General features: G+C 47.9%; 7 protein-coding genes across 7 annotated transcripts; 1 reads left to right on the forward strand and 6 right to left on the reverse strand.

Moving 5' to 3' along the window:
• Positions 1-1,986: 1,986 nt before the first annotated feature.
• N7481_009245 (uncharacterized protein) lies at positions 1,987-3,334 on the reverse strand (the record flags this gene model as incomplete). Its single annotated transcript, XM_057268464.1, has 4 exons — positions 1,987-2,296; positions 2,345-2,797; positions 2,853-2,958; positions 3,034-3,334. 4 exons carry the CDS (start codon positions 3,332-3,334, stop codon positions 1,987-1,989), a joined length of 1,170 nt encoding a protein of 389 aa, XP_057119141.1.
• Positions 3,335-5,244: 1,910 nt separating this feature from the next.
• Positions 5,245-6,551, forward strand: N7481_009246 (uncharacterized protein; the record flags this gene model as incomplete). The annotated part of the gene is made up of 5 exons (XM_057268465.1): positions 5,245-5,397; positions 5,451-5,817; positions 5,886-6,003; positions 6,061-6,125; positions 6,184-6,551. 5 exons carry the CDS (start codon positions 5,245-5,247, stop codon positions 6,549-6,551), a joined length of 1,071 nt encoding a protein of 356 aa, XP_057119142.1.
• A 512-nt stretch (positions 6,552-7,063) lies between these two features.
• N7481_009247 (flavin-linked sulfhydryl oxidase ERV2) lies at positions 7,064-7,937 on the reverse strand (the record flags this gene model as incomplete). Its single annotated transcript, XM_057268466.1, has 3 exons — positions 7,064-7,370; positions 7,500-7,628; positions 7,720-7,937. 3 exons carry the CDS (start codon positions 7,935-7,937, stop codon positions 7,064-7,066), a joined length of 654 nt encoding a protein of 217 aa, XP_057119143.1.
• Positions 7,938-8,300: 363 nt separating this feature from the next.
• On the reverse strand, positions 8,301-10,751 carry N7481_009248 (GH92 family glycosyl hydrolase; the record flags this gene model as incomplete). Its single annotated transcript, XM_057268467.1, has 3 exons — positions 8,301-8,904; positions 8,961-9,973; positions 9,996-10,751. The coding sequence occupies 3 exons, from the start codon at positions 10,749-10,751 to the stop codon at positions 8,301-8,303; spliced, it is 2,373 nt and encodes a 790-aa protein (XP_057119144.1).
• A 672-nt stretch (positions 10,752-11,423) lies between these two features.
• sit2 (putative siderochrome-iron transporter) lies at positions 11,424-13,414 on the reverse strand (the record flags this gene model as incomplete). Its single annotated transcript, XM_057268468.1, has 3 exons — positions 11,424-11,970; positions 11,993-12,979; positions 13,092-13,414. The coding sequence occupies 3 exons, from the start codon at positions 13,412-13,414 to the stop codon at positions 11,424-11,426; spliced, it is 1,857 nt and encodes a 618-aa protein (XP_057119145.1).
• A 3,828-nt stretch (positions 13,415-17,242) lies between these two features.
• Positions 17,243-18,578, reverse strand: N7481_009250 (uncharacterized protein; the record flags this gene model as incomplete). Its single annotated transcript, XM_057268469.1, has 5 exons — positions 17,243-17,660; positions 17,713-17,961; positions 18,030-18,145; positions 18,195-18,454; positions 18,521-18,578. The coding sequence occupies 5 exons, from the start codon at positions 18,576-18,578 to the stop codon at positions 17,243-17,245; spliced, it is 1,101 nt and encodes a 366-aa protein (XP_057119146.1).
• Positions 18,579-19,324: 746 nt separating this feature from the next.
• On the reverse strand, positions 19,325-19,969 carry N7481_009251 (peroxiredoxin-like family protein; the record flags this gene model as incomplete). Its single annotated transcript, XM_057268470.1, has 1 exon — positions 19,325-19,969. One exon carries the CDS (start codon positions 19,967-19,969, stop codon positions 19,325-19,327), a length of 645 nt encoding a protein of 214 aa, XP_057119147.1.
• Positions 19,970-20,667: the final 698 nt, after the last annotated feature.

Consider the following 20,667-nt stretch of genomic DNA (forward strand, 5'->3'; position numbering starts at 1 on the left):
TTCAAGCTTTACTTTTTGATCACCGACTTGAATTTCGGGTCTTGAGATTGGCCCTAGGTGCAACTCCTTTCTGTTCTTTAACCTGTTTTACAATTTTCTAACTCGGCTCGGGCTATTTCTGAGGCTTCAAGTCGGAATATGGCAGCCGTATTTAATGCCTAGGTTTGCTTCCAAGGTTATAATAAAGTAGTATTTAACCTGGGAGTTTAAGAAGCGGAATAATTATAGTGATATTGAATCTACCTCGTAGAACCTCTTTCTCGGCCTTGATACAGAATCTGGCCCGCTGGAAAGAGAATCTTCGTACTAGTATCTATTAGTAACTTCCAAGTTTCAAACTAATTTCCAAATATTGAATTGAGATTGTGAAGATGTTCAGTATTACTAGGTACTATTTACACAAATACCTACCCGAGTAGCCAATAAATCTTCCAATGGGTACAGAATTTCCTCGGGCTTTAATGACTCCAAAGAAGACTTTTAAAAAAAAATAGCTGGACTCAGTAACACCGACACGCCTGATCCCAATCTAGAGAAATCCCGGCGGGGTGGCCCCTCACCACCCACGATCGCTTTCGCTACATCGATTCCCATATTGACTCCGATCGATTCTTCAAGCAGAATCAATTGTTTTAATATTAAGAATCCCCACTACTTAACAGACGGAGTTATACTGATATCCTCTCATAATGATGGGATATATCGAGAAGCTCGAATCATGTAAAGATCCTTTGGTGCCGAGGAACCACTTCCAGAGCAGCGATCAACTCTGTCAACTTCGATGTCATCTATCGTCGTTTGCGTCCCAGAAATCTCATACTATTCTTCCAAGGTAATATATGCTGGAAATATCGATTATTGTCAAGGGTCAGAGAACCATGAGAACTCACAGGGGATTCATTGGTAGGTGGAACTTGGTACATGAGCGGTGTCAATCATTGTTCAATATGCTATCCAGTCCGAAATTTCCGGAGCATAGAGAGGTACATCTCTGACTGGCCAAAATCATGTCTATGCTTGCTTGTATGGAACTGCCCCACTTCCAAGATTCTTGTTAGACTATTATGAATATAAGAAATATCTTACCAAAGATTTGAAGTAAACATCACGTTCTATATCTGTTACTATCTTAGATCCACTATAGCATAGCCTCGGTATGAAGCAGTTTCTGGCATTAATTGCTGCATATGCGGCATCTGTTGCGGCTATTAAATTTGTTGAACCTTCCAGTGCAGACTTACCGCTGCGGTTGGATAGTGGCTATCGTTACTATCGCCTCCTTTCTTTTGAACAACATCTAACCACTGACTCGCCAAAGATCATCCCAGGACGTTGGCTCGGATATTATACATCTCTATGTGACCAAACAACACTATTAATGCTTATAACCTACCTCGATGCGCACTTATACAGGCAAATATACGAAGAGACTCATTGCAATACAAGATCGACCCAGGACACATAACAGATTGTGTCGGCGGTGGGTGAGTACGAGTCTATGCCCTAGCTCTTGGAGTCTTGGTAAATGAACTGAATAATGGATTTTCATTCTAGAACGGGATGGAGGATTCGTGCTCACAAACAACAACATTGCAAAAATAATGTAGATAAACTTCAACCTTACCAGGGAAATAAGAATGACAAAAGCAACGTATGGCGGGAGACTGGAGAATCGAAGTGGTGGGCTATCTACCACCGACATCATCTTGAGCTACGGGTGCCTCGTTTAAGGACGTGTTTACATTTCAAACAGACTGTTCCCAATAGTGTCATTTTTCCTTGATTCATCATCCTCAGCTCACATGGAAAGATGTTTCTCCACGTCTAATTTCTTTCTACAGGCATTCAATTAATGAAGGATAAGGAAGGGAGAGAAGATTGCCTAGTTCCGGCCTCTGAAGTTATGACCGTCGAACTTTTTTACGAAGCTAAATCTCAAACCCATGGCATTTCTTGTCCAAACATCATATTCACAAAGTCCCAATTTTACGCCACCTCGGCCTCAATGACCATCTCATATTGTTGAGGATCCGGCCAAAATTTGATGATCTTAAAGCCAGAATCAGTCAAGAGGCTTTCCCATGCACTCTGGGTTCTCTCCGAAGCAGAAAGGAGAGACATCATGTTCACATCCATGGTAGTCTGACTGATACTCGCTCCCGTAGGTGGGAGAACAATATCGTAAACGAACAATTTTGAGTACCCCTTGGTCATTGCATCTTTAGTATTTTCCAACAGGTGCTTAGCCTTCTCGTCGGGCCAGTCATGCAGAACAGCGTGCATGAAGTAAGCGCGGCTCCCTATTGAATATTAGTGTACGATTTAGACAAGAAGACTATGAGACTCGCCTTTCACAGGTTGAGGAAGGAAGAAGTCATGAGACATGGTCTTGATCTTCTTGTCAACTTGAGCGTTGACAATAATTTCAGGAAGATCTTGGAGAACAAGAGAACCGACAGGGAGGTCAGGGTGCTTGGCATAAACATGAGAGATGTCAATGCCGGTGTTTCCACCAACATCAACGACGAATGCAGAACCATCTTCTAGCTTCGCACCCTCAAGAAGTTTGTCCGTATCGTATACCTTGGTCCATGGAGTCTTCCATGCTGTCCACGCCTCCATATGTCCAGTAAAGGCTTTGAAGTAAGAAGGACTTTCTTGCAGTCGACCGAAAAAGTTGAGACCATCTGGATCGGAGTCGGAGTGGTTGTTCACCATGATATCTGTAGGCTCTGTATAACCGATCTTCGCGATGTATTTCGGTAGGTTGTGACCAGACAGTATGTATTGGTTCGTTCTAACGCCAGCGGCGATTAGCGGGATATATTAGAACCATGGGACAGGCTACTCACGCTGCTTGGAGCGAAGGACGGACCTTGGTGGTCTCATCTCCAATGGCGAGTGAAAATGGAGTTGGCTTGAATGTGTCCTCGCCGGTCTCTTCGACTACGTTGAAAGCTGCGAGCAAGCGAAATAGTCGACCTTTTGTAACGCTTTAGCTTCAATCTCAGAGTCCGACTGGGATAAACATACGTAGCAAATTTGTCTCCACAACAGGATTGGTCAATTTGACCAGATCAAGAATCGATTTCTCACCACCTCCCGAGATAGTCCAGGCTTTCCACAGTCCCACATCAATGCATGTCTGAAGAGCGGCAAATACAACAGGGTGTTCGAAGCAAAAGCCCCAAGCACGCTCGTACGGTGACTCCACCCTTGCGAGAAGTCGACGTGCAGCCGCGCGAACTTGGAGACGTTCCACCTCATTTCCCCCAAATGCCTCAGGGTGAACCCCATCGAGGACAGCAATGATTTCTTGAGATTGAGAGATCATATTCGAATCGCCGAATAAAGACTCTGCTTTCCAGTGAATGATGTACGTGTCAATTAAAAATGAGAAAGTACTGTACTAATCCAGTCTGGTGAAAGCTTTCCTAATATATCATTCCACAGCTCGTTACATAAAAGATCGTCACACAGCCTGCAAAAATCCAGGGGGCTCCCTCTTAAGCAACAACACATACATTTTGTCAACTAGTACTAGTAAGTGAAAGGAACCAAGACCAACCGCTTACCCGGAATGTCAATCTCGAGCCAATGAAACGCAAAGTCTGCTGGATTGATTCGTCTCCGCGCTAGAAGTTACCCACTGCTCTCCTAGTTGAAACGTTGGACATGACCCTATCCCGAGGCCCGTGTCCGCGGTTCATTACTAAATTAGGCGTATTGCATCACTGGCAGCTATAGATAATATGATGCATCAACTCAATTATAAGCTTACATACCTCAAATCCCGCCACCCCTGAACTTATACATCGCGCCAAAGAGGGCAACCAATGCCGTTGACACAGACCACCAGGTCAACCAAGTACGTGCGAACGTTGGCCCGAGTGAAAATCCACTATTATTCTTGCTCAAGGCTTGGCTAACCTCATGATAGCGGCCCGGGCTTCCGGGGAGAAGAACCCGCAGCCAAGCGAAGGCATTTGGGCTAAAGTTAGTCCAAGTTAGGTATGATCGCTCTCTTCCGACCCGCCACCCCGAGTCTAGACACCAGGAGGTTGGTACAATGGGATCGCACGTTTCTCAGTGGCTACATGCTGTGAACATCGCGATTATGGTGCATAGACGTGGGGCCTTGCCTCTTCGCCAGGGATCAATCAATTCCCTTCCGATCTATCACAGCGGAGAATACACCAAATCGGTCATTGCGATCCATCAAGCCTTGTACTCCGTACTACCAAAATAACCCATGCCATTCAAGAGTAAGGCTCCGGCCGAGAAGGAGCCAAGACTGGATCTAATTTTGAAGCTTGCGAATGACTGACTAATACTTCCTGGATTTCGCCGCGATGCTTGGAATAAACCGTAACTACAGAGTACTACAGAGTACCGGCAGAGAAAATGGGTTCTGGAGGGGATCATGGAAAATTGGGTTATCGATCCCTGTCGAGGAGCTGTCAGGAGCTGTCAAAGAAGGAGCCACTTCTATATAAACTTTTGCTACAGTTTTATATTTGTCTTTCATTGCCAGAAAGGGAGCGAATGATTCTGTCACCATAACCTCCCAGTTGTTTCAGTCTTGCCACCTGAATTGTAGCTAAAGAGAAGACCCGCTGGTGAACAAGACCCCTCGAACTTGTTGTGGGCCTGGACCGGGTGACCGTGCAGAATTAACTCTGCGGCCGTTTTTTGACAGCTCCACAGACGTACCTCAGACAGGAAAATCGCCATTAGAACGACCTATGAGGGTCTTGTATGATAGCCCATGTGGGTCGGTGGCTTGAGCGACACCATTTCCACGCTCGTGGAAGACGCTAAAATGCCCATACTGACACGAGCTGATGGGTCCTTAATTAGAGAGTGGATTGTACAGGTCACATTTGCCAAAATATTCCGACGTACTTTTGCTTCCGGCGTTGCGGGTGCCAGTTAACGTCCGCTCGGGTCACAACTATGAAATCCGCCAAGGACGTGTGTACTGTGCCTGAGATCGACATGGGTAAGGCAGGTAGGATACGGTGTTCTTCACTAATGCAGAAGCTCATTGTAGTGTGTCTGAGTCGTGTCGAGCACTGGAAGGATTCTTGTCGCTCAACTTACAGGTCATAAACATCTTCATACTAAAACAGCAGAAGAATTCTCTTCTTTTGATTTTGACGGTATTTCATTCTTTCATTTTCATCACCATACTTCCAATGGTGATTCTTCTTCATATCTGAATTCACTACATCCATCACCAAAATGAGTTACTACGGCGGGCTAGGTCCCATGGTGAATGGCGTCCTCTGGACTGAGGCCCTTCTATTTGCTCTTTTCGTAACACTCAGACTCTATACCCGAAAGCAGATCCTCAATGCAGTCGGTGCTGATGACTATATATGCATTCTGGCGCTGGTGAGAATGGAATCACAACTTCCTATATGGTCACCACAGACTGACATCCCTAGGTCGTCCACCTTCTTTACACAATTTTCGTCACTATGGCCACACATTACGGCCTGGGCAGGTTATTTGTTGATATTGGTGATCCAACGATCTACTTTACTGCTGTCAAATATGAATTGTTCAGCCAAGTAGCTGGTATAATGGTCATTGGCATCGGAAAGGCGGCCGTTGGCGTTTTCTTACTCCGAATCGTGCGAAACAAAATCCAGATCTGGTTCATCTATGGCTGTCTCGGGATTACCGCCATCATAACATCCTTTGCCAGCATCGTCGTCATTGTCCAGTGCTCGCCGGTCGAGAAGAGCTGGAATCCTATGACACCTGGGCATTGCTGGATCAATTTTTCAAATGTCGGTTATACGGTTGGTTGTACGTATTCCGCGGCGAGTACCCCAGTATAAATCTTCCATTCAGCATACTGATTTGCATTTTCACAGCCTGGTTTGTAGCTGCCGATCTCGCCTTTGCAATCCTCCCATGGTTCGTTGTCTGGGATCTCAACATGAAGCGAAAGGAGAAGATCACTGTTGCTTGTGGTCTGAGTCTTGGGATCTTGTGAGTTGAACTATCAAACATCGGTAAAAAAAAATACCACTGACAGCACAACATTAGCGCCGGCGTTTGTGGTATTGTTCGTACAGTTGCCCTAAATGGCCTCGACGCCTCTGAGTACATCTGTAAGTTATCTACGCCTAGTTCGAAGAAAGAAAGCCCGCTGACGATATTTCGAAATAGACGACACTGTCCCAATGCTCATTTGGTCCGCTACAGAAAGTCTCTTCACCATAATGTGTTCCTCCATTCCCGTCCTTCGACCTCTTTATATCCGTGTCCGCTACGGCAAAGATGGCAAAGACAGCTCCATCGGAAACAGCGGCGACAAAACTTCCTACAAATTGCCCATGTATGGCAGCGGTGCTCGCAAGTACGGTAAATTCTCAATTTCGAATCCGAATGACTCAGTTCTTGAGCCGAAGAATTCGACGATTGTTAAATACCACTCGCGTGATACCAGCGACGAGAACATTCTTCAGGGAGCGGCGGGTATTGAGAGGACGGATGAGATTTCCGTTAGCTACGAGAGATTTGATAGTAAGGTCTGAAGGGTAGTATATGTTGGGATTTTTTGTGCGTATACTGGGTGGCTGGGATTGCAAGGCAAGGAACATGTCAAGCCCGTTGAATATTTAAGCTGGCTTTCTACAGAGGTTGTTCGTTCATGTCTGATTCAAATTTGGAAGATGTATCTTCACCCTACTAGGCACAACGCCCTTTTATTCAAAATTAATACACTCATTTATACCCATTTTTACGTCCCGCCCCGGTGAATTCCCCGAAGTATAAGCAGCGTATCTGACATGTTCAAGTTCGGGGTTTTGAAAACAACAGTTTTTTTTTTTTTTTTTTTTCAAATTTCTGTAATGTCCCGATGCAATGGGTATATAGATATTATGAGACAAGAAGAATAATGTACAAGAGACCAGCTCTGCGTATGTCTAGTCGAGCCCGGAAACAAAAAACGCCAAACGATGATCGTAGCTCAATTTAACCACGAGTGGTGCTAAAGGAAATGTATCAGCACGAGGCATTATCACAAATGAATAGCAAGAGCGGCTTACGGTTCTTTTGAGATCTCCACAGCCAAGTGATCATGGGCGGGATCGTGTTTTGCGTCCGTGCTCGTGGCAGCGTGACCAGCATTACCCCCGCCCTTTCCCTTGCCCTCACCCTCACCCTCCTCATCTTCGGCACATCCGCAATCATAGAAAGCGCCCAGGTTGCTACAGTCGAATTCCGGCTTCTCCAGCATAGCGTTAACCTCATTATGAATAAAGCAGCCCCACCCTGCTGCGACTTTGCGCGAGGACACTTGCGGTGGGTACTTGGTCAGGTGTTGCTGGAAGTGTTCAGCGCATTCACCACTGTTTCACGGTTAGCTCAGTCACGCTACCTCAATATTGCGCAGGCCATAGGCAACAGCATGCCCGTGTGAAACAGGCATGGTATGGGGATCGGGGGAGTGGTGAAAATATGGCAGGGGAAAGTCGTACCAAGGGTATAGTCGAGCGAAGAGGAGGATATACGACCGCAGAGCTTCTTGTTGATCCTCCGTTGGCTTTTCGGGGAATCGAGCCATGACCGTGTGGAAATATTTCCATGTCGCGCGTCCGAGTTCAGCCCTATAGTCACATTATGACGATTAGCTAGCTGTGTATGAAAGGGGGCTGGAAATATACAAAGCTCCGTCTAGAAATCATGGTTGGTACATACTTTGCCGTTGCATTGCCTAGTTTTGGCATCACGACATCCCCCTTCAATGTCTCTTCCTGGATTGTGATTCCCGTAGATGGCGCATTATGCGTGATGTGACCGGGTGCTCGGATGGCAGGGCTCGGTGGTCCCTGAGGTCGGATGAAAAGGAAAAATACGATCAGTATGGAGATCGCTGCGCTGATGACGATGCGCCGTGTGATTTGTCGATTAGCCATGACGAAGTGCGCGACGGGGCGCGGCGTCGGCGTGGCGTGGAGTTGTGGATGTTTTGAGGCAGAGAGCGGTGCCAGGGGATCGGACAGATATGGTCAGGGGTTGAGAACAGGATCAAGTGCTGAGCAGCCCTGAAAACAGGGGGCTGAATGGGTTGGTTGCCTTCAAGTTCAAGTTCAAGTTCAATGAAGGCAACGTCACCCAATCGATGCAGTAACGGGGGCGGTCACGTGGGTTGATGAGTCTATATTCCTGCCTGAGGCACTGATTTTACTACAAACTATAATTATAAGCTACAACTTATAGCCTGTTGCTTAAATGGAATACCGAAAACATTCCATTGATAACTTAGAAGTAGCCCACACTCATGCATGCCGCATCTCATCCTGAACAACAGTATCACTCAAGCTGGGAGGCAAATCCTCCTTCCGCGTCCCCCAATCACTCTCCGCCTCGCCAAGAGTCAACTCAAGCGTCATACCCTCTGTGAAAAAAGCATGATCAATCCAGTTCTTAGTATAGGGCTTCCCATTAAGTGTCGCACTTTGAACAAAGATCTTCTCATAGCTCGAATCGAAATTGATATTGCGGATGGTAGCTGTCTTGTTCGTTTCTGGGTGTGTGATCTCAACAGCCTCGAAGAATGGCGGACTGATGAGGTAGACGCTTTGTCCTGGATTAGGGAATAAGCCCATCAGACTCCATGCCAGAAACGAGCCCATTGCTCCAGAGTCGTCGTTGCCGGGGAGTCCGTTGTTGGTCGCGTTAAATGTGCGTGGGATATAGTTGTGTGCCCGCTTGGTGGAGAGGGCTGGGCGGCCGGCGTAGTGGTATTCGTAGACGGTTAGGAAGACGGGCTCGTTTCCAATATCCGCGAGCCCGGAATCGTGGAAATAGTCCAGGCGTTTGACAAAGGTGTCTGGGCCGCCGACGAGTTCGATCAGGTTTGCCATGTCGTGTGGTACATAGCTGGACAATGTTAGTGAATCCCAACCAGCAATATTGAAATGAAGAAGGAAACTTACAAAAGATACTCCCAAATACTGGATTCAAAGGTTTCCGACGGATTCGATGTCAATGAGCACCACGATGCCAAGGCACTGCAGGCAATAGGGTCCTGAAATCCCCAACTACCGTTCATATACTTCGGTTGAAAGAATCCCGTGAATCCTGTATCCGTCCCATTTTCAAGGAAAGAAGTCTGATCCTCCTTGTAAATATTTCTCCAATTCCCAGCGCGGGAGAGATATTTCGTATGATCATCTTTCCCGATAGCCTGGCCCACAACCGACAAGCAATAGTCATTGTAAGCATACTCGACCGTCCGCGAAATACTCCGCGAGTTAGTCCCGAAACCGAGGTAATCGAAATCCAGAAACGGGATATAATTCAAGCTCTTCCAGCTCTGAAGACCACCCCGTCCTTCATAAGACCACTCAAGAGGTTCATTCTCCGCATCATTGACCATAGCCTTATACGCAAGCTCCCAATCAATCCCAGTGATGTTCTTCACATACGCATCCGCAAGAACGACATCAGCATTAGAACCACCCTGCGTCCAGCCCTTACACAACGACATCCGGCAATCCGGCAGCCAGCCCTCATGTTTGTAAGTGTCGAGCAAACTGCGAACCATCCGCGACTGAGCCTGCGGATCAACGATCGTGAGAAAAGGGTGCTGAGCGCGAAACGCGTCCCAAAGACAATAAAACGAGTCGAAATAAGGCTCATCGCTCTCCCATAGCGGATTTTCCCCAGTCATATCCTGCGGCGAGAGCATGGTTCGATAAATTCCGCTCCAGAACGCACTCAGCATATCGTCGCTGACACCATTGCCGGGTATCACTTTGATAGGACTTAATTTCTCGCCCCAGGCTTCCTTCGCCTCGTCGCGCAATTTGTCAAAATCGCTCTCGATATTGGGAACTTCCGACTCGCCGTTTGAACAGGCTTGCTCGGTGCTGATGAAACTCACGCCAACTCGAGCAGTAATCGTGTCCCCCTCATCGGGTGGCTCAAAACTCATCCACCCACCAGCCTGAATGTAGAAGTTATTGAACCCCCCTCGTAACGAATAACTCCTTCGGTTCACTACCCGCACGATCATTCACCCAAACACCACCATTCTTAACCTTGGCCCCCGCAAAATCAGCGCAGAAATACGTCTGATATGACCCAGCGCCAAAACTAGGCAGAAATGTCCCATTCCCCTTGACACGACCATTCTCCACATCAACGGAGATACTGGCATTTTGCCTCGACTCCCAGAGATCAGTCAGATCAATCGAGATAACTGGATCAGCCGACCCATCCCCATCCCCACTGGAAGAAGGAAAGGTAAACTTATAAACAGCCGTCCTCCTAGCAGCCGTCATATCAACCTGAAACCCATCAACCAACTCGATCCCAAAATACCCAGCCTCAGCCTTCACAGAATCAAGCTTATACCCTCTTTTCCTGCGCTCTTTGCTAAACCCACACTCAGCAATCCGCCCATCCTCACTACTGCAAAGATGCGGAAATAGAGGGAAAACACCAAGGGAAGGATTGCCCCCAGTGCCAGAATCATGAAGCGACGAAAATCCAGTAACGTTACTCCCGTCCGTGGAGAAACCGCCTGTATTCTGGCCGTCGACGTCTGCGACGGGTTTGGCGAGGCCGTAGGGTAGACTTGCGCCGGAGAAGACGTTTCCACCGGCTGTTGAGCCGATTAGTGGGTTTATGTGGTTGATGTCTGTTGCTGTGGCTTGGGTGGTTGGGATTTGGAGAAGGAGTAGGGATAGCCCGCTGAGGAGGTGGGCTTTTGTTGATGGCATTGTTGGTCAAGCTCTTGATTTGTGTTTTTGTTTTTGTTTTTCTTTGCCTTGACTTTTTCTTTCTAGAAATGAAAATAGGAAGTTGTTTGTTTTGGTCTCCGCGTTCTGTGTCACCCCCTTCCTTCCTTGGTTTGGATTCTTTTCACCACCGAGAATCAGGGTGGAGGAGAAAAAACGAAGACGTGTGGTGGGGAGGATATTTATTTTCTTTCCTCCGCGCCGCTTCGGGATAATTGCCGACGAGGAGGTCCTGCGCGTGGATTGTTACGCTGTTGGTGATTGTAGGGTGGTATTGTTGTTGAGATCGACAGGCGGATCTCCGGGCAGCGTTAGTGTGGATGCAGGGACCACTTAACAATGCGGGGTTGGAGGGAGCTGGGTACATTGTACATTCAAGGTATTGAATGTTAGAAATAGTTGATGTGGATGATTCATGGTAAGAATAAATTTTGATTCTGCTTCTAGCAGGAGTTAATCATTAAGTGCGTGCATGCAATGGCTATGATACATATGGTATGAGTATGTTATGGTATGGGGTATCCGATAGTTATGGAGATTTTCTCTTTTTTTGGTGTGATGAGCTTTCCCCAGCTCAGTGAAGAATCGATCTTCGAAACATGGTATCATGATTTTGTTCAAGATAATTTGAACAATATGAATAACATAGACCCCTTAATTAAAGGCCATGGTACCCTTGTTCTGCTTCTTGCCAACATCGTAGTTCTTCCAGATGGCGACGCCGGGGATGAGCAGCACCAGAATACAGGTCGAGGCAATGCAGTTCATCCTCTGGGCATACCCCCAGGCATAGACGGTGGCATTGCGAAGATCAGAGCCCACGGGGTAGGCCATCTGTGTGGTGATGCCTAGAGTGTAGATCTCCGTGGCATTGGCCTTCAGGTTCTCAGGCAGCTTGCTGGCGAGTGCTTCGACGAAGACGTTGTTGTAGATGGCAGCAGACACGGCATACCCGATAGCTCCACCGATGTTGGAGAACAGACCGATCAGTGCGAGCATCATTGGCGTGCCCTCGCGACCACCGCCAGCCATCACGGCCATGTCATCGCCGATCACCAGAGTACCACCGCCGAACGCAATGAAGATCTGGCACATCACAATGTAACCGATACCGTGATCTTCTCCGCGGAAGTATATCATCAATCCTGATCCCAGAATCATGAGAGGCACGCCGAAAAACAGGGTGATGTATTTGAAGTGTCTGGTATACCAGATAATGACACCTAGGATGGGGGGCCCAGAAGCAGGATCCGACATTGTAAATTTGCAGCATATATCCAGCCATCGTCGAATCCAGATTGTAAGTGAGGAGGATGAAGTTGTAGAAATACTGGTCCCATAGGTAGAAGCTGAAGAAGGAGACGGCGGAGCAAATGCAAGCACCGAGAATGCTTGGGCGCTTGAGAAGCTCGTATCGGATGAAATGAGTGCGAGCGACCCACTTCTCCCAGGCCGCGAAGATGAACAGGGTAAGGAAGCCGACGATGACCATCGCAATAAATTGGGCTGACTTGTACTCCGAGCGGCCATACTGGGCCAAGCTAAAAGGCAGGAGGAAGATGACAAAAGCGGCCATGAGGAGGAGAGCACCAATGACATCAAACTCGTGGATGTAGTGGACGATAGCCTGCATCTTTGTACGGCCGGTGTTGCGGCGCTCCCAGACACCCATTTTGATCGCCTTGCGCTCGTAGGATTTGAAAACCAGGGCCAGTGGTAGGAAGATAACGGGCTGGACAATGCAAAAGATACCGTAACCCCAGCGCCAGCCAGAATTTTCGCGAATCGCGGTGGCGGCGAGGGGGCCGGTGAATGCGGTGCAAATGAACGGGGTGGACGCAAAGGCGAAGGCGAAAGCTCGTGAACGCAGGCCAGAGGTATCAGCGACGAAGATATCCAGGATCAGATAAAGACAGTAGTAGCCGATCCAGTAGATAACGTATCCGGCAGCGAAAGCGTTGGCATTATTGCAGGCGGATAGGATGATCATACCAAGGGTATAGACGACGGTAGAGAAGATCAGAGCTTCCGCACGTCCCCAAAGTTGGAGGGTTTTGGCCAGCGGCAGCTTAAGGACACCGCCGATGATAGTGGAGAGAATGTATGAGGTGGAGACCTGCGGGGCGAGGGCGAAGTCGGCGAAGACGAAGTTGATCAAGTTACCGCTGATGCTCGAGTGGAAGGCCAACATAAAGAAGCAAAGCCAGATCCTGAGAAGAGAAGAGAAGATATTGGTTAGCAGCTGATTCGGGATGGAATGCGAGCAAGCGAGGAAGCATATGACGCAGAATGAATTGCATTTCATTGATCGGATGTACTCACCAAGCGTAGATACCAATGACCACGGGGCGACTCCAGACGAGAGCAGCAGCCTCAGCCTTCTGCTGACCGAGGCCAATTTTAGCATTGACATGGTCCGGGTTGTGCTCGCGCTCCTTCTCGTCATCTAGGACACCATTCACGCCGAAGGAGGCCTCGGAACCGGTCTCATAGGCCGGGGGGACAGATTCACCTGGTTCTGCGCCTGCTTCAACGGAGTGGGGATGCTTGCTTTCCGAAGGGTCGTAGATGTTGTCCGTATCGACTATGGAGTGAGTGACACGGCCATTGTCATTGCGGCCATGGAACATATCAAAGACACCCATGGTGACGAATGGGATGTCAGAACGATGTGGAACACCGAGAGACGAAAGGTAAGGGACTTTCAGAAGAGGAAGCCCTGTTACCAGCGGGGAGAGGGATGGGACGAGAAAGTAAAGCAAAAGAGAGGACGAGTGGGAGTATTTGAGAGAGGAGAAGAGGGATCCGAGGGCCGGCAAACGCGCGCCATCCGATTTTTTTTTTTACTTTTTTTCAGGGCCAGGTCAGGGATCAGGTGCAACGGAGGAGCCGACCATGAGAAAAGGCCTGGAGACTGGAGAAAGTGGGAGGTGGGATGGGATAGGACAGGATAAAATGAGATGGGACATCCACCCATCAGATAAAATGGGAATTCACAGCAATCAGATTGACTCCACTCGCTGGTTGGCCAATCACAGGATCAACCACGTTGGGGGGAGGTTAATCTGATTGGTGATTACAGTACACGCTACTCCCGTTTGGGTTAAGCGTGCCTTCCAAGTTCGGGTGCCACCGCACCCACTTAAATTAGCATATGCATTTTGCCGTTGAGGAAAGTGCGACCCTGCCTGTTTGCAGTCACCAACGGCAGTCAATGATGCTCCTCTCCACTTCTTCCCTTCTCTTCTCTTCTTCTCTACCATCTCTATATGCTGGATTTGATATCCCATCCTCACTCTGCTATTCATTGTTGCTCTGGTTTCTTTCTTCCAACTTAAACGCAAATTAAGTAAGGAATGCCGATCGAATGGCCCATTCGACCACCCAGCCGGCGGAGCCCGTGCAACATGGCCAAGAAATCTACTACCGAGTCCGAGTATACACCTTAATCCATGGTCCTGTGAACTATTCCTGCTTCTCGTCGGGTCCCTGACCAAAACATGCTCTGGTCCGACGCCACTATTTCTTATCTGATGGTAATTGAAACGTGGAATCCCATGCCTTCATCCCCTCCCTGACCTATCCCCGTTCCCGGGTTCGTGGCTAAACTTAGCGACTAGCGGGCGCCTCGACCACCGGAAAACTAAGGATGTTCGACCCTTACACCCCTTCTAGCATCAGAGACAATTCGCGCGTTTTCCGCCGCTGCCATTGGCTATGCACGGGCTGCCAGAGAGATAGCTATGGCCATCTCGGGGAGTATCGATGCGAACAACTTCTGTTGTTTCCAGTCCATGCCCACGCAACATAGTACACGAGGTACATAACTAACTACTCACTGTATGTATGTACATCACGAGATGCGCAAGGCTGTGTATCGGTATGTGTAGCCTGCCATCTCCACTTCGGTGGTGCCCTGACATGCAATTTCGAATTTCCACCTTCCACGGCCGTTGCCTTCCGGGCCTGCCAGCCTTGGCCGCCGCCCAATCGTTGATCTCAATATCCCGCCGCAAGGAAGCTTTAGGCTTGCGCGAACTCACTTCCCTAGCGTTCTTGGCGAATCACTCGGGCGAAATTTTCTTCCCCTTCCCACGGCCAAGCTCGTGGCGAAAAGGGTCGAAAGTTAATCAATGATCCCCATCTAATCTGATTTAATTCCCGTGACTCTTCCATCCTCGCCACAATATGCTTCAGGCGATCTTTTTGGTCAACACTGTGGATCCATGCTGGTCTGGCCAATTTCTTGTTTGCTTGATCTGTCAAGCCGCCTATTGCCGACCGACGATGGTGTGGATTCATGTTCCAGTTGTAGGTAACTTGGCATCGATTGTCCAGTCGGGTATCCCGGCCGACACGAGACATCGGGACGCCGGTTAACTGCCACTGCAGGAGATCCACCTGCAAAGTCTTCCATTCTCACGCGACATCAGATCGCGAAAAAAGGTGGCGCTGTCCAGATTTGAAAATTTAGGAATCCACATGGTCCAAGGAGAAGATTGATTGCCAGCTCATCATCGACTCTTCCCTCATGATGTAGCCACACTTGATTTTCACTCTCGCTCGAGTTCGGCTTTCCAATGGTTCCAACCCCACACGTCGGCTATCGCGAACTTCGTCATTGCGATCTCTCCTTTTGGGTCTGTAGGTGGGATTGGTTATATGTGGTTCATTTACGAGTTTCCCTGATCGCAACCTTGCACGACCTTGTGAATAGTTCTCGCAAAAGCCTACCCATCCAGTACCGGCTTAGTCCGCGCTTGGTGGCGTGTCGTGCGTGAACCGGTGATGTGAACCCGCTAACCTGCTCCCAGCCATATCTAATTTAAACGTGGTTCGAGATACCGTGCTGAAAGACCTAACAGACCATCTCCAGCACGCCACACGGTTCAATGAGCTGAGTTCATCACTGAGACTTCTTTGATAGTGGGTCGCACCCACCACAATGTAGCCCCATTTTAGCGTGTCGATATTTCATTTCACGTCAAAGCTCCCGACTGGCTGAGCTTGATGCTACCTGGAATTTCTCTTGTAATGGGGCCACTGATGTGGCGTGTTATATGGCGTGTAGAAGGATTTGAGTCTATGTGAGCAGTTGCCTTGTTCACCCAAGGTGTATCAGGCGTCCCACCCTTGGCATTCCTTCGCAGTTGTACGACATGGAATAAGATAATATGGAAGCCTCATCGTAGACACTATTCCATCACCTACTTGCCCGATGTCACCCTGAGGTCTTGTTGTGTACACCGTCGACGTAAACCCTGCCTGGGGTCGTAGTGGCCGGGCAAATATCGCAGGTTTGGTCAATTGTTTCTGCTTTTGATATTCTTTGTCCATATATCGATTCCCCGTTATCTATATGATTATTAAATGACTAATATGATATCAACTTCCAGCACATTATTTTTGTCGCTTTGTTGAAAGCTAATAGTGATACACTCAGATTCGAAATTGGCTTCCATGTTTTATACAGAGAAATTGTTTCTGGAACCCCAAATTGAAACACTCTACGTTAGATACAGTTAAGCGCAGACGCAGGGGCTTGTTCGCCAAGCTTACAGTGTTAGATTCAACTGAATGATAGGTGACCCGCAAAGTTATACTGCCACACCGCTGGCACCTACAGTCGTTCTCGAAATCGCCTTGACCGGTACACACCCACACTGTCTCTTCTAGCCCCACCCCCAAGACCTTAGTGTAGATCCGTCATCGCCCTAGCCACACTTAGTTGAGGGACGTTGTAAAATGCATTTGGTTTGATACGGTATCTACCGAAGTAATAATACACTTGTCTCATGAGAATCCCGTCAACTTCCATAGAGCCCCGCAGTGGGTCTGCAAATCATGCGTGGAGGGCGCCACGCACCGGGTTCCTAGACAATCTATCAGATGACTAGAGCTTTATGATATTGCTTGTATAGTATAGAGCTGTATAAAGTCCCATCTTCTCCCAGGCACTTCTTTTGTGAAGAGATCAGAAAATAGAGGAAGAAGACTGAATCGAAATGAATTGCATCTATATACAAAACCGATAAAGGGAATCCGTCTCGATACATGTCCTATGGCAAGTGTGTTACCATTGACCTTGAACAGGAAGCAAGAGAACCTTCTCGCCATTTAATTTTATCCACTGATCCTGCTCAGCAGAGATATCTACATTCGCATGAGGCGGTTGAGGTGTATGAATATCACCCATGAACTGGATGTCAAGTAGGTGACCACATGCGAATCTCTGCTGTTGTATGTATTTGGATTTTCTGTGATTTCATGCTTGTTTCTAAGCCTATCTTTCACTTTCGTGTAATGTTTTTGCTCCAATTTTATCGACCCTTTTTTTTGAGTTTCCTGTTTGCTTGGCTCTTGGACTGCAGTCCGCAATAATTGAAAAGGAATAATTTTGAAAATAGAAGCATGCAAACAACGTTACATTTCTGGTTCTTCTGCCAACGATTGATGGATATGTCGAAATTTGCTCAGTAGGCTCCTTCGGGTGAAACAAAGGGATTCATGTCTGCCGCGAGATCTTCTGAAAATGGCGACATCAAGACATCAATCCAGATAATTTCTCTTGCAATCTCAATGAATTCAGGTGGAGTCAGTTTGTTCATTGCAAGTATTTCCCTTTTCATCTCCTGGACATAGACATCTTTGCCGTCATGGTATCGCAGTAACGCAAGAGTGACAAGAGCCCAAACTTTCAGCTCAATATATTTTTTCCCAAGTATCTCGACATGCTGAGTGAAGAGCTCAGCAAGCCGAGCATGTAGTGATTCTTGCTCGCTTGGAGGAAACGCAAATGATTCCTTTAGTTTCGACATGAGCAAAAGACAGGTAAGCCGAACCACTTCTCTCGCGACAAGATCTTCTGAGTCAGACATGGTCATGAAATCACTGGGGGGGTCTTGGCATTGAGAGTAAAAAGTGAATGCAGGGGCCGATCAACCGGATTGCATCGACATCTTTCTTCCAAAATGATGCACAGCGGCTGTTCATGTTGATGACATCCGCAATTGATGAAACCATAATCAATACTTGACCAGCTGGAAGGAATGCAGCGGACATGGGCTGGACAAGTAAAGCTTCTAACCTGGGGGCGGGTTGTCTCGCAGATCTATGGGATATGCCAACAAGTTGTGGAGGAAGATCGAATCGCGGATTCGAGTCAAAGAACATAGAGCCAGCTAAGTCGTACCTTTGCGATGATTAATCAGGATTAATAAGAAGTGGTTCCCAAGGAATGTCAAATTTCAGAGCACTCACAGCAGTATTAAAAGGATCATCTGATCTCCGAGATCGGCGAATCCGCCACGAGCTTTCGCTATGAGACCCAAGCCATCCATGTGAATACTCCAACTATCCCAATCATAGCTTCTTATCTATCAAATGAGTCAGTCAGGAGCTCACCGTCGAGAAAGTAGCACATACAGCGAGACAGTTATGCGCCAATATGTTGGCGATGACCCCTTTGCTGGTACTCTCCGTGGAGTTATTAAGGCGGTGTCTTAATTTCCTTGTTGAAATTCCAAAGTGACTCAAAGCCTCCGAACATTTCAGACTGTCATTCCCACTAATCTGATTTAAAGCATGAGCTGCGTTGCCGAGAGTCACATGGAATGCCCCGGAGTCGCATAGTGCTATCTCAATCCAAATTGTCTTGAGTGGCTGATAGCCTGGAGCTGTTACGACTAACTCAGAGTTAGTATTGGTGGATTTGGTGAGCCAGACCCACTGCGAAAGCTAGGAACGCTTACGGAAGTGCATAAGTTCGAGGGTGCGTATATCAGCCTCAATAGGGAACTGAGCAACCATAGTTAGGTTGTAGCTGGGTGAAATGCTGCTTATATTTGCGCTGTGGGGTTGAGAAATTTCAAAGCCACTTGACTCTGAAGATGTTCGAGTGGCTCGCCAAGAGGTTTCTTTGGGTCGTGGGCGCCTGCGTCGTTGGCCGATCTGCTTCATAACGTGACGACGAATCTCTGTTCGTACGTCATGCTGTCGATTCAAGTCATCTGGATGAGATAGATTTATAAACTTGAGATCTTGAGCTGGCGACAGTTCGACGCCTGTCAGCTTTCTTGCCATCATTCGTTGTCCTTGCGAAGGACGGGTGGCTCGGCGACACCGGCGTCCCACTCTAAGTTATCCGTATGCACCTGCAGTGACAAGATCAAGCGGCCGGTCCGAATGAGCTGTCAACGTCGTTTGCTGACTGACATTCAATGTTGTCGGAGGATTCTCGGCGATAGGAGATACTGTACATCCGCCAGGATTAGTCACGGCACGAGAATCAACGCTCGCGTCAGCCACCAAGCAACTTCTCTACAGAGCAATATACGAAGAGTCAACGAATATGTTTATTCTAGACGACATGAGGCTAACAAAAATTGAATACAAAGCACGACATTTGCTCTTCTTCTCGCGGTTAACAAAGCGCCATGGCTCGACGCTCCTCCAGATAGCGAGAACCACCCTAATATATCACTCCGCCGCAGACATTTCCATGCCAAAACATGTCGCAAGCCGAGTATGAAGATACTTCGCATCAAATGCCAACATTAAATCTGGTCAATCCACTGGAGAGCAGTCTCAGGTTCCAAACGGTACCGGTATTCAGGATTCACAAAGGTATTGCGAACGATTCCCTTTTGATCGACAAGGAACGTTGCAGGTACAGGAACCTCCAGGTCATCATTGCCGTAACGCTGCTTCCAATCCACACCAATCTTGTCGAAAACAGTTCGCATAGAGTCTGGCTGAGCGAACAACAGACCGAGCTGCTTCGCCAGCTGATTTCCAACGTCAGAGAGCACAGGGAACTTCAGCGATAATTTCTCGGACGTGGACAAAGATTGGTCAGGTAGCTCCGGAGACACAGCAACCAACGTAACGCCTTTCTGGTGGAAATCGTCCAAATGGGCTTGAAGCGCACGCAGTTCGAGGTTGCAGAACGGACACCACTCACCCCGGTAGAAAGATACCAGGATGGCGCCTTTGGCAAGGAGATCGTTCAGTGACACTTTCTTACCGGTTGCATCGGTCAACTGAAATTGTGGAAAGGCGCTCCCCGGCTGGATTGCTCTAGCGGGGTCGTAGACACTTTTGAAGTTGTTAACCGCGTCGTTGATGACGGAGGACACTTCCTTCGGGGCGGTTTCAAGAAACTGCTCGTAGACAGTCGAAAGTTCTTTGTTTAGGGACATCTTGATAGTCAGGTCTTTGGCGGCCAAGGTAAAATATGAGATAAAACGGAAGGAATGGTTGGATAAAGACTTGGTGGATTTTTGGTGATGTGATGAGTGTAGTGAGTGATTTTGTCAGAAGGGAAATCCACAAATTTATACTGTCGATTGGCTACACATCCATGCCCAGGATCTGGTAAGCCAAATTCTGTATGATTAATTTGAAAGCCGAAGTCCGAAATGGCGCAATTTCAGAGACTCAGCCATACCCTTGTGATAATCCAGGAAAAGAGAGGGCTGATGTAAATTGGCTCACAATAGGTAGTTGTTGATGGGGATGCAAGCAATGTGAGCCTATGTTCCTGACTAGGAAACCAGTGAGTAGTTCAGCCTAACCGTATTCGGATGTCGGTCCCCTTTGGTTCAAAGCTTAGCGCATTTTGAAGCGCATTTTGAAGTTCGGACTTGCCAAATTGGGCGTGTTCTTCTCTGGCTCCACATGCCGGAAGGGGCTAGGCGCCTCCGATTGATCAAGAGTCAAGTGATACAGTATCGACATTCGCGAGGTTTTTCCGTGGCTAATTGATCTAGATCATTCCACTCTTATCAAGTGGCCGGGTATGGACAGACTGATTATGAATCAAGAATATAGCATTGCTACAGCGTAGAAATGTCGAATCACGCACTGTTCAGCCTCAAGCACCTGAGAGCCGAGAGTA

This window comes from Penicillium waksmanii, assembly GCF_028829765.1.
Source record: "Penicillium waksmanii strain IBT 27052 chromosome Unknown utg000008l:1.0-5622682.0:1.0-5626561.0, whole genome shotgun sequence".
NCBI lineage: Eukaryota > Fungi > Ascomycota > Eurotiomycetes > Eurotiales > Aspergillaceae > Penicillium > Penicillium waksmanii.